Source organism: Bombus pascuorum, chromosome 13 (assembly GCF_905332965.1).
Source record: "Bombus pascuorum chromosome 13, iyBomPasc1.1, whole genome shotgun sequence".
Classification (NCBI taxonomy): Eukaryota; Metazoa; Arthropoda; class Insecta; order Hymenoptera; family Apidae; genus Bombus; species Bombus pascuorum.
The window spans coordinates 5,279,319-5,293,106 of NC_083500.1; the positions used below are offsets into that span (position 1 = coordinate 5,279,319).

At 37.2% G+C, this 13,788-nt stretch overlaps 1 protein-coding gene across 16 annotated transcripts in view; it reads left to right on the forward strand.

Annotated features, from left to right (window-relative positions):
- The window catches only part of LOC132913772 (kazrin), a 141,087-nt gene that overhangs the window by 102,860 nt on the left and 24,439 nt on the right, over positions 1 to 13,788 (forward strand). For all 16 annotated transcript variants that reach the window (XM_060972317.1, XM_060972316.1, XM_060972306.1 and 13 more), the window contains 4 exons: positions 4,069 to 4,489; positions 5,967 to 6,335; positions 7,177 to 7,565; positions 12,788 to 12,994. In XM_060972317.1, coding sequence (XP_060828300.1) covers positions 4,069 to 4,489; positions 5,967 to 6,335; positions 7,177 to 7,565; positions 12,788 to 12,994 — 1,386 coding nt within the window. The remainder of the gene's footprint in view (positions 1 to 4,068; positions 4,490 to 5,966; positions 6,336 to 7,176; positions 7,566 to 12,787; positions 12,995 to 13,788) is intronic.

Here is a 13,788-nt window from a genome sequence, read left to right on the forward strand (position 1 = left end):
AGCTTTTACTAATGATTTTTCAAGTAAATACTCGGTTCCACATGCATACAAATTGAAGTATTTACTAGAAATAGATTTCTTTGACTTAAGATCTCCCACCACTTACTTATCACCTAGTACTAGAAGATTATGCACAAGAGATTTAGTATTTGCTTTTAGTTATATTCAACACTTGCAAGTATTTGCTTATTTTTATGTATAGTAGTATTTCACGTCTCGCCTGAACTGATGAAACGATACGATTACATTTTGACATATTGACATGCTACAGCATAAAAATCAACTGAAAGTGGTAAAATGAATGTGTTGATAATGCAGACAATATACTGTAATGTCTAACAGACGAATACATATTCACAATATTTATCGGAATAATCCATGTTCGTGTAATCGAGATTCTGCTGTAATACGTAAGTCTTGAACATGTTAAATTGCTAAATTACAAAAAGAGTAATGGTGAGAACCTGTCGCAAATACACAACACGTTTTCTCCACAAGGCCAGGGCCATTGAACAGAAATTTATCGGCGATCCTACGATTCATGGGTGTGAAAAGGGCGTGAATACGGTAGCCGGGGTGATTTCGGTGCGACGAAAGGAAAACGGAAGGCGCCTCTGGGAACGCAACAAGTTCGCGATGCCTTTATCCTCACTGGCTATCCTTTTGTGTCCCTGGAACTTGGCCAACGGTGCTGGTTCACCGCTGCCCATCAAATATCTCTTTCTCTTTCTCTCTTCTTCTCTTCTCTTTATTCCCTATCTTCCCTTCAGGTTCTTATCTGACTGAAAATGCAATCAAACATCTCGTTAACTGATCAGCCTGTTACGATGACTATGATCAAACGTCGTTGACCGTGTAACGAGATTGGATCTGTTACTTCTTCCCCTCTTTGGGGTTAATTATTTCCTCGTCAAGGATGTGATTTTTCCCTGAATTGTCCTATATCTCGTAATCTTATTTGTTTTTTGGTGTTACTTAATATCTTTAGTATTCATAAGTATGTTAACTGCATCTATTATAGTAATTAATTTTAACGATCTTTTTCATTCTGATCCTTTTTACATCGAAAATTTCTTTCTTTGTTTTTTTTATGTAAATGGAATCTGTTATAAAAATAACAATAAATTTTTATCAATATTTTAAATTTAACGCAATATTTTTAAGAACTTTAGATTTTTCAAATCATCTAATGAGGTATTGTAATTCTCTTAGTAATTAAAATTTAACTTAAAAATTTTCCATTTTTCTAATCTACTGATTAATATTTCTAATTTATTGGTTGCGTTTCGAAGTTCTAGATTTATCAGCAAGATTAAATATTTGATAAAATGGTACAAGAATGTAAATGGTTGTACAGAAGAAAATAATCGATATTCGAAGGTCAAACGGTAACCTAGGCCTATTGATCTCGGTTAGCATGCCTTTTAGACAGGCCTGTTACAGACGTTTCGATATTCCCATCTAACCACAACAGCTACATTCCGTAGTCATTGACCTATCTCAATGGACTGGCTGCTGAGTTAGCCAGAACAAGAGAAACCCTATCTATTATTCCATTCGAGGGTTTCCACGATCATTCCTGAGAATTGGCTTTATCTAGAGAGGGCCACCATCTTCGTTCTACTATCCTTGATTATAATCGAATCTTCGTTCTTACCAATTATTATAGTAATCAACGACCGCGCACCCTTTGATTGATTTGATTAATAAATCTTCAGTTAATCTAAAATTGGATTTTCAAATCTAGAAAATGGAAGATTGTAGAAGACAGTAGTAAAACAGACCCAATTTTTGAGTTTATTACAAACGTAAAATGTTTGCTAGTTGAAAATCTACAAAAATCCTAAAATTTCAAAAAGCGTGGATGGTTTTGAAAAGCAATTGATAATTCTTAAAATTTTTGTTCCGATCGAAATCGACTCGGTATATCATTTTATACGAGGTTAACGATTAACGATTACGTACGAGAACAAATGAATAATTATAAGTGCCGCTCTTAAGATATAATAGAAATTTTTAGTTCTTAAATTTGTCATACTAAAGTCGATAGTTTGTCACACACTAAATCATTAAACACATTTACTGATCTACGTATATAAATCTTCCTCGTTCGCTTCATCAAAATAGCGTAGCAAACTACCGCTATTAAAGGATTAATCTTCGCAACTATCATGAATCTACTTTAATCTTAACAATAATCTTAGTCGCCATTTCCCCATAATCTCCGCAAAACGAGATATATTATAGAAAATACAAAATCATTATTTCGACATTTTGTTTTTCTCTATCTTCCATGTACACTTATCGACCTTGTTTTACTCAACACGTTTGCTGCGTGCAACGCGCATTCGAGTCAACATATACTTTTAAATTATGTATGACATCGATTTGAGTGTGTCACGTGAAGTAAAAATCTCGAAATTATGAAAACATATTTCATGATAATTCATGTCACACACGTACGCAAAATTTCACGATATAGAGACGGGTAGTTACTGGTTGTTTGAAAATTATTTGGTAGCATACAGTAATCTAGCGAATGAAAATCGGAAGCTCTGCAAATGTGTTACAGACAGGTAAAACGGTATTGCGAGCTGTAATTAATGTGCTAATAACAATGTTGTTTACCACTCCCCCACAATCTCTACAAAATCTTCACATAACAAGATACAGTTTAGAAAATACAAAACCGATGTTTCAACATCCTGTTTCCCTCTATCTTCTGTCTGCGTCTATTAACCTTGGTTTACAGACAGCACATGTTAAATATCCGAGCGTTCCTTTGTTCCGTGACTTGCTCGCTCGTGTCGAGGGAAACCAGGCACGAACTTCTGCCGAGCCATAGTCAATATAACCAAGCGTAAAGAGCTTTTGGAACGACCGGTACAATGGAGGGGCTTACAATGAGATTCGTGTTCCGCGGCCACCGCGGTAGGCTTATTAATATTGCACGGCTCGCGCCGAAGCAAACTTTTATCTCCGGTCTTGGTGTTTGTTCGTTTTACTTTGGACCCGCATTAACGTTCGTAACTTGGCGAAACGTCGGTGCATAACGTAGTTCCTACCGAGGATCAAGACGCGTTATAGACCTCGTTGGAACTTCATGGAACTTTCAATACTTTCTCCTCTCTCGAATTCTCTCGCTTTCTTCTCCGTTTCTTCTTCTGTCTTCGCCATTTCCTCCTTCTCTTTCTCGCAACAAAAGGGTAGCTAAGCAAATAGGAGATTGCGTCTATTACATCATTTCATCGGGATAAAAATTCGCGGGGAACTTTCGATTAACGTACCGTGAAATTTACGCGGTAGTTTCGCTGATCGGTCTCCGAACCGATTCTTCACGCTGCTCTACTGGAAGATGCATATCGAGGACTCGATCGATGAATATTCTCGGAACCTGAAGAGACTTTGTTTCTGAGGAGTGAAGGGTTTTCTCCTTGTCACCGATTTATAATTTGAACAGTATATTCTTAACATTACGTATAATCGGTAAATGATATCTTTATTTTGTAATATAATATTTTGTAATATAATGCAATATTTTGAAATACTTCATAATATAAAACTGTCCATATCTTAATTTGGCTAAGTGCCCAACGACTTATAGATAAACAATAAAATTAATTCAGAAAATCCTATCTACATTCCAATCATTTTTACTAAAATAGGCAAGCATTCAATAATAACGTAGACATGCAACACATGAAATGACAATATAGATGTTACATTCAATATACTATCTACAGTATAATTTCCTTCACTCAATCACGCTAATTGCAAATAAAATTCATTCACGAGACTCGAAAGGAAGCTAAGCAGATTCGCCGGGATTCACAACACTCTTCCACTCGTCCGTACAATAGAACTAAATTTCACGAATGTGGATAATCTTTCGCGGGGTAACAAGATCCTCTCGCATGTTGCTCATTACCGCAGGATTAACATTCTCCCTTTTCAGCAACCATTCACCTTTCCCTTCACCCTCTCTCTCTCCCTCCTGATCTTTCTCTCTCTCTCTCCCTCTCTCTTGAAATCTCTAACGTCCATATATCCATTGTCTCTGGTTTGCAGGCAAAATTTCGCGTGATGGTGGAGGAGAACGCAGCGACTGGCGCCCGGCTTGACGGGGAGCTGGAACGAGCCAGGGGCGAGTGTGCCACGCTTCGCGGAGAGCTGAGGGATGTTCGTGGCGCTTTGCCGGTGGTGTTGAACAATAACAACGGCGCTGGGAACAACAACGGGGTGGCTGGGAACTCCGGCAACAACAACGGAACAACCAGCGCGGGGAATAATGGCGGTAGCCCTGGACAAGAGGGCGGTGAGCCGCAGCAACAGCCGCAAGAGGACGGGAAAAGGCTCAGCGCCGCGAGTAGCCCTGTCGAGAAGAGGAGCTCCGCCAGCGACAAGTCAGCTAGTCCTATCGATAAGAGAACCAGTCCTGTAGACAGGAAGGAGAGAACCAGTCCTATCGATCGACGAACCAGTCCTATAGGTGCGTCTTGGAATTTCTATGGATTTCTATGGATTTTGGTTTGAGGCTTTGAAAGTTTGGAATGCGTTTGTGCCATTGTGGTTTGTTTAATCATTCTGGAGAGAGTTTGATAGAATGACTTATATTGTAGTTGGTAATAAGGTGATAGTTAAGTATAGTTAAGTGTAGTATTCGTTATAATATTTACCACTACATAGGTTATTTTCTACCTGACTTCTATTTCTTTAGTTATAGTAAACGTACCAATTTATATAATTGAAAATTGAATTATATTTTGAAATCACTTAATTTTAATCTATGGTGGCTGTGAAGGTGTCTGTTTGAAGTATTTATGGATGGATACTTAGGAATTATTTTCTCTTTCTGGAAGTGTAAATATCTAGGGCAATTCGTGATAAATATTTTGAAATCATTATGGTTCTTTAGATATTGATTTTGAAATATTTAATGATAAATATTTTGGAACCGTTAGTAAATTAATTCTTCATGAGTTGTGTCAACATTCTTGATTTTATTATAAACGTTTTCAGAGTCTTGTCCCCTCTAAAAAATTTGTAGACTTCACCTAATGATAAATACGCTATATAATTTGTTCTGTAGAGAGTTTAAGGGGAAAATTATGTGCGTGTTGAGGAAGTTTGATCTTCCGTTAGTCACAAATGACAAGTGGTCCAGATAGGCTCTCCGAGTCTTTTATAAGCTGTAGGGAAAATGGTGACTCATGAACAGTCGTAAAAGTGACATCAAGTAACTATGAGATATACTACAAAGTACAACATGTTCCGGAAATCGAGATAAAGTTTTTAACCATGGACTGCACACGGGCACTACTTTTGTTTTATACGTTTCAACTTTCAACGAAGAATTACCTACGTTACCAACATTTATAAAAAAACTTCAATATCGCATATGAATACTTTTCCGTTATATCACATTTTTCAGTAATGGAACGTTAAATTTTAAAAGATGAAAAGTATATTTTAGATACTATCGAAACTTTCATTATAATATAATCAGAAAGAGTAATGTTCAGAATTTTGTTTTTTTAATTAAATAATATGTTTCAATAAGCTTTTGGAGAATATCATTTTTTGATAAATTGATAAGACAGCTGGTTGAAGACACGGAATGACAATATCAATCGTTCCATATATCAGTTACTAGAAAATCCAAATAATAATTCTAAAAACTCCGAAATGTCCAGTTCCAAATAAGTTTAGGAAGTTCAAAATGTCTTCTAAAAAGCATCTATTTCCAACAACAAATAAATATCTCCAAAATATTTATTGCTAATTATTATAAGCACTTTCAACAAATTCAAAATATTCATTTATGCAGTTACTTCAAGCACTCAATTCTAAAAAAACCAAATATTTCCAATAAAACCACTACCAATCGCCCGGAAAATCCACATTTGACCAAACCACTCAATTCCAAGCCACAAATCACTAACGAAACCACAACCACAAATTTCCAGAAAAACGAAATGGCTCGCCAAGTCGCAGTCCAAGCGAAAAAGCACGTCGACCGTACGCTCCAGCGTTGGAGAAGACGCGACTTGGTGGTTCTGGCGGAAGCGTGGACTCTCGTTCCGGAAGCGCCAGTCCGGACCGAGGATCCAGCAACAGAACTTTCTTCCATCGTGGCGCTAGCGATCGATCAAGCGCCGAGAGACTTCGAATATCGGCCAGCAACCGCGATTCCTTACGATCATCGAAGGAGATAAACGACCAGGAGAAAGATATAGACAAGGATCTGGTGGACGGTGATGTGAGGGCCGAAGAGGACAATGAACCACCTGGACCAGCCCCAGGCAGCAGACCCTCGTCGCCAGCTAATTCCCTGGGTGGGTAACCCAGCATTTAATTATGGAGACCCTTCCCTTTCAGCCTTCGTCCCGTACATTCACTGTTCGTGATTGTTCCACCAACGGCTGCGCTACGTTTCCGACGATTCCCCGGAATTAAACGGAGCTGAACTTGAGATAAATGCTCTACCCTGAGTTTTCTTCAATGCGGAAACGAGTGACGGCTGACCGAGAACAGAGAGAGAGAGACAGAGAGAGAAAGGGTGCTTTTCAGTCGTTGGATTCTTGCTGCATTGTTAACAATAATACGCCGTGGTTGGTTGATTGAGAAGCTTGATCGAGGAGCTCTTTAAACGTTCAAGGATGCTTGATAAAATTCTTGGTTTGTTTGGAATTTTTAACCTGTTTGAAATAATTGTGATAAGGTGTTCTTAATGGAAAGGGCTGGTTCTCTTTGAAGATAAATAGACTTCTGCTTCTTTTATTGGAAGCATGTGTTAGCTTTATCTTGGGTGTGTTGCAGATTCTTCTTCTTGGAAGTTTTTAGGAGTTTTAACATTCTTGCCCGTTAAGCAGCTTCCGTGCTTTCTGAGAATTTGCTTGCTTTCGTCCTCGCTCACTTCGCAAACACTTCTCCCCGGTTAGAAGTTCTGTTTTGAAATGTTGAATTATAAAATGATTTATGGCGGGTGTTTATTATTTGTTATTATGCTCCATCTTCCCATTTAGTTTTCACATTTTTGAGTCAATTACTCGCCGCAAGAACTCATGTTAAATTTCTATTCCCAAGAGAGCTATCTCAAAAGTTCGCGAGTAGAGAAATTCGGATTTTTCACGAGTAAGAAAGTGTGTTTATACATATATATTGATGTTCCTGCAGGAATCGGTGATCCATTGGTAGCATCGAGGTTATCAAACATTCATGGCGGTGGTGGTAGCACCGGTTCGGTGGAACTAGCCAGCACCAGGCGACTTCGACTGGAGAATGAACGTCTGGTGGCTGAGGTAGCAAGATTGAGAAGATTGCTATTCAGTGGAGCGGCACGCGGCGAAGTTGGCTCCGAGGATGCGGCTCTCGAGGAGGAAGCACGATTTGTTGCTCTTGAAATGGAACTGCAACACGCCAAAGAAGCTCTTCAGGCACTTAAAGCCGATCGCAAGAGGCTCAAGGCCGAAAAGTTCGATCTTCTTAATCAAATGAAGGCACTTTATGGCACCCTCGAGGACAAGGAACGGGAATTACGGGACTTTATCAGGAACTACGAACAGGTAATACTCTTCTTTATTAAATACCAATGCTGCTGCACGTATGATAGAAATTTTTGTTTCTTCGTGCTTAGAAAAGTAATCGAGAATTTCAATGACATAATACAGAATTTTTCCTTGTTTATTTTTGATAGAATTCTTCTTATCTTTTCTTGTGACGTGAGTGATTTTTAATGATATTTACGTATCATATTATTTCACATTTTATTTATGAATAATTTTGCAAATATTTATTCATACTGAAATATCAATACCAAACATTCGTAATTTAAGATATCTATTAGTAACAAGATATTTTTAAAAATGTTTGTAATAACAATATCATATATCAGTTTTATAATTCAACAAAATCGATCGAATCAGATATATCTGTTTCATAAATCACGCAAGCTAAAAAATATATATTTTCTACAGTACCCATTCACTTACACTTTGAACGAAATAGCGTCTCTCCAAATTAAAAACGGGATCAAGCGGCCACCGTGCCTTAATTATGCCGAAAGAGTATAATTAAATGTATAACTAATAAGATATTTAACGGTCGAAGTAATTGTCGAAATGCCTTAACGTCAAGCTGTCACGTTATTAGTCGAGAAGGAAAAATATAACTGTAAAGACTGTAAAAAATTTATTTAACGAATACTCCGCAGAAAACGCATTTCAATTTTCTCGTGGCTCACGTCAGCTCTGGTTCGCAGGCCGGAAACACGATGTACGCGGGGCAGCAATTTTGCTTGTTAAATACTTTCATTAAACTTGCTGGAATTTCTCATTTTCCCCGACACCGTTATCGCTGCAACGGCGACGGTGCGACGACCCAACGCAACATCGGTCATTCCAATTCCGGCAAATGAACAACCCACGTCGATTTCCCGTTGTAAATAAACACGGATCGCCTGGAACGGAGCCATCGTTTCCGGTATTCATGTTTTTATCAATATTTGAAGAACGTGCTAGGTTATCATCGCCACGATTAAAGTTTCGGACCATTGCGAGTTTTGCGAGATTTAGAGTGGAATATTTCTGTAACCTCTTACAAAATATTTGGCGCCAATGTTTATTCTCTAAAAAATATTTAGTGTCAATGAAACTTATTAATATCCGAGTTTAGATATTTTCATAGTTTTTTCTTTTTTGTTTTTAAGATTTGAGATCGTTTACAAATTTTATGGAATTTTAAATAGAATATTTCATTTCTATATATAATCTCCTTCACAAATAACGTCACTGTTTTCGTGATGTTTTGAAGTGAAATATTTCTGCAATCCTCCTTTGACAAAGAAATAGCCAACGTTTTTTGGAATTTTTTGTAACATTCAGAATTAAATATTTCCATATCTCTGTTTCATAAAAATTCGAGATCGCTAAAAATTCAGTGACATTCAATGGAAAATGTTTTTACAACGACCTTCTCTGTAATTTCATATTATTTCACACACACACATAGTTGCAATCTTCTAGCTAGAAATTTGTTACCTAATGACAGAAGCACAAAAAGCACAGACACATATTTCAAACCAGCCGTTAACTCCACAGATGTTTTCAAAGCCAAGATTCTACAGTCGGAAATTTAAGAAGTTGCCTAACTTTCATACTATATTATATCATACGACGTGCCTGAGTTAGGGAATGAACGATGAGGCAGCGAAAGAAAAAAATGAAAAACGCTACAAAAGACCGCTTAAAGTATTTGGTAGGAAAATTGAAAGCCTCGGGTCTTGCATCTTCTTCATTTTTTCTTCTGAACAAGCTCTTATGTACAAAAAAGAAGAGAGAAGATTAATAACGGCACGTTTCGCGAGGTCGACCTTTAATGTTTCCCGGAAAAAGCTCCAGAAAGCGTATCAATGCGCTCGAGCGAAAAACGACGCGTCTGCCCTGGATAGATGGAGAGAAAAAGGATTTTCATAAGGACATGACGATGCATCATTGCAGGATCCTTTGCAAGGAGAAAGGCAAACTTTAATATCCAGTAACAGCACGTTCTATATTAACGATCGTAAATATCCTTTAAGCTGAAAGAACATAGCAGCACCGTTTCTGAAACAAACTGCGAAAGCCAACGATACACCAGTGAATTTGATAAATCTCCTCGGAGGAATTTCTTACGAAGATCGGAACTTTTCACAGTGTAAAGCTCTTAATCTTCTTATTTGTGTGAAGCTCTATGATTAATTTCTTGAATCGTAACTTTATTTTTTGTATTATGCGAGTTCAGTTTAGAGAAAAATCCATTGAAGTTTTGAAGTAAGCTTTCACGTAATGCTACAGTAGACGATTTATACTAGACTGTGAAACATTTAAAAGAATCATTTTCTTATACAAAGATATTTCGATATTTCTATGAAGGAGTAAATGAAATGTCAAGTAAATTTCTGTGAAAATTAGAAGATGGAGTACTTATATTATAAAAGTATAACATTATTTCTACTTCTTCTTTTAAATATCTGCATATGTACAATCTATCATTTAGTGATAATGAACACTAATTATGGCGGTTTAGGTTGACCTGTATCTGAATATCTACCCAACGGTGTACCACAGTGATATATTGTTTAGCTAATATCGCTAAATCTGAATGGTAGTTGCAGAAAATGATAAGAATGATCTTCGATCTTTCACATTCTTCTGAGGTGTCTAGTAGACATGTGGTCTGGAAATTTCTTCTTTTACGGAGAGAATACCAGTTTCTTTAATTATTATTTGTTTGTTCCGGATGCACCTAGCTGCATTCATTATAACGCTTATTTTGCTATCTCACAACATTTCTAACAATATTTTTACGACTAAGTTAAACTACGTATCTCACTTTGAAAATGAAATCGAATCTATTTTTTTTTTTTTTTTTTTAGAAATTCGACTGTATTAAAACATCGTATGCTATTATATGATCATTATTAAAATAAACAAAATTTTTTAAGGTTCGCAATTTTATATTCCATCCAAAAATTAATTCACGCCTCATAAATATATTCTAATATATTTTAATATGAAAGTACAAGGGTTCGACGTTAATCACCATAGCTCGTAGCACTTTAAAACACGTATCTTGTTTACTATGCAAATTCCTGGATATTTATCACCGTTGCGAGCCCGCAATATCAATCTGTGTGTTTCACCTTTCTGGTTAAACAAGGGAGAGAACAAGCGGACGTTAAATCACTGCCGGATAAAAGAACAGAGAGACGCGAGGATTTCCCATGGAGAGCCGTGTTACGTCGACACTCGTTGCTGATGAAGTGGATTATGCGCGATGCGACAAGACACGGAAGAGGGTAAAACAAGAGAAAATTGAAGAACCCGGAGGTGGGAATCTGTCCTAAGACCCCGAGGCAACGAACATTTTCTTTCATCTGTCATTATGCAGGAGCACGGACACACATTGGAAAACGTCTTACGGCTCTCGTCGATGATATTTAACTCGATCGCGAGGAAATACGATTAAGCTAGATAAAATCTCGTGTTCCCAAATAAAAAGTTTAAAACGTTAAACCTTTTTTCAATTACGCTTGGTTTCTTCAAAGATAATAATTTTTCCATGGTTCAGTGCGATTGCCTGTGAGCAGAACGATTGTTCTTTGTTCTTCAATGTTCTTTGAACATTCAAATGTAATAAGGATAGAAAATTCTTTAGATGTAGAATAATGGCTTGATTTAAGTTAGGAATTCTTCTCGGTTTCTTCAGTGAACATAATACTCACATGATTCAGTGTGACTGTTGGCTGAATTATTTTTCTTTGCTCTGTGAATTCCTAAAAGTAATAAGTTAGAAAATTCTTTTTATGTACAATGCTTTGATATAAACTGATGATTTCTTTTTGGAAATTTTGCGAATTATAGATCGATAAAGTATAAAGTTTTCTCAAATGTATTAAAATACTTTGAAAAGTAACCATAAGAAAGAATTCGAATCTATTTCTATCTCTTTTATTCAAGATCTAGACCTCCCCTTGGAATTTTATTTTATTTTTGAAAAATACAGAATATATTTATTAAATATTTACATTATTAATTATCGAGAGTAACAAATATTCCATTTATCGTATAGTCGTATAACAAAATACGAGATTTTGGACAAAAACGAAACACGATGAAACGCTCCATATCTTCACACATGCACGCGTCCGATTTTCCGCGTGACAGCCGGCAAAGCCGTATGGCCAGCGATATAACGATAGTTTTTAACTTTAAAATGTTGACCTGCCAACGGGCAACACCTGACCGACCCGTTGGAGTGTCAGTAATCGCGTTGTCCCAAAGTTTAGCCGATAAACCAGCCTGCAACACCTGTTATACGTACGTTGAAGTTCCTTACGCCCGAGGGAGAGATAAGTGGATTAAGTTCTCCGTAGCTGGTATCCTAGCGGCTAATAGGTGAAGGTACATGACACCTGTAAATAAGCGATAGGTTGCACCTGTATCGAGTTACGACATTGTCGATCGAATGACCACAGGGTTCTTCAACAGAAGAGTAAAAAATAAGAGCTAATGGAAACGCCTGGGAAAAATCTCTGGTTGCAACCTACACCACATCCTTTATTAACCCCTTAAAGAATTTTTCTCAGGTTTCTTCGTGAACGTGATTAGATTCTTTTTTAATAAAACTTGATCATCGATAAAAACGACTGTGACATATTTTTTTTGTAAATTTCTGTCAACTTGAAACGTTGTAACTTTAGAGTTATATTATGTTATATTATACAGTTCTGGTAACCAATATAAGTAACATTAGAGTTACAAAGGATGAGTTTTGAGATTAAATAATCAAAAATCCAACTAAACTTTTCAGTTTCAAAATTTCCTACCAAATTTTTTCCGATTAATCGCAGCAACGCGAGCAACTTTAGAGTTATACATAGGATTAATTTTGACATTAAATAACTAAAAGATCAATCAATCACAACAATGCAAACAACTTTGTACAAAGGGTAAACTCCAAAATTAAATAATCGAACTCCTATCGTAACGGAAGCTCCATTCGAAATTTCACCAATTAATTGAGACGCATTGCAGAACGATTCTCCTCATCGTAGGAGGCCTCGGTATAATTACGGTCGGTGGCTCAACTTTTAATCATACATCGCGTACCCACTGTTGTTTCATGGCCGGGGTGTTCAAAGGGGCTCTTTGACACTTTGTGCTTGTGCTGCATGCATTGTTAAACGGTGGTGGTTCTCGGGTGGAATTACTGCCCGGATATGGGTCTCTTTGACCGTTGATTACAGCGGATGCGAGAGAACGAAGCGACTTTAGGACGCCTTCAACAGCAAGGAGTCGGTATGCCTTCGGAGGAACGCGAACGCGAAAGGGAAAGGGAACGTTGGAGCCTGCTAAGGGCTGCAAGGGACGAGGCCGATCGAAGTCTCAGCCTTGCGGCTAGTTTGGCCGACAAAGAAGCCGCCCTTTCGCACGCACACGCGACTATAAAAGAGGTGAGCCCCTTTTTCTTCTCTCTCGTTTCCCTCCATTCTTTTTTTTCTTTTCTCTTCTTTTTTCTCCACGTTCTTTCTTTCTTTCTCTGACCTGTTGTCCTCAACGCGTGCATTATTACGCACGACGGGGAGTCAGCTTGATGAATTTAATCTCTCTGCCAGGCTGTGGTTGAAGTGTTTTGCAAAGAGAGTACGCTCCGAAAAAATGCTGGTTCCCTCGAGTCAGCAGCAACATTTTTCTCCTGTTTACGCTATGACTGTTGCTTAACTTTCTGGATTATTTGCTGGAAACGTTGACTTAGCTTTTGGGAGAACTCTCTCTAGTCGTTTAAGTTTGATATCTAGGCTGCTTTCAGAATAATATGGTGTGGTGTGTCTGTGTGATTTTTTGGAAGTCGATATTTGTTTCCTTAATTATGGAAAAGTTGGCATTTGAAGGTAATGAAATATCGGTGGTGTAGAAAAGATATATTTTTTAGATAATAATTCTGGATTCCTCAGAATCTTTACATTTCATAGATTCAAACAACGATGACTTGTTTCTTGATAAAGATATTCTTCTTATATATTCATCTCTTTTATTGTGTCGTTATTTTATAACTTTAATAATTGTATCTTGTAAGACAATTTCACTGTACATATAAGTGTTTATAATAATTTATTCTTTCTTACTTGTAGAATTTTCACTAGTGAAGCTCTTAATTAAAATTTTCTTCGTCTAAAATTCTAGCTAACGGTTCTACTTTTACCGAAAATGCGCGAGAAACACGGATTTTTATGGTCCGCTCTGAGGT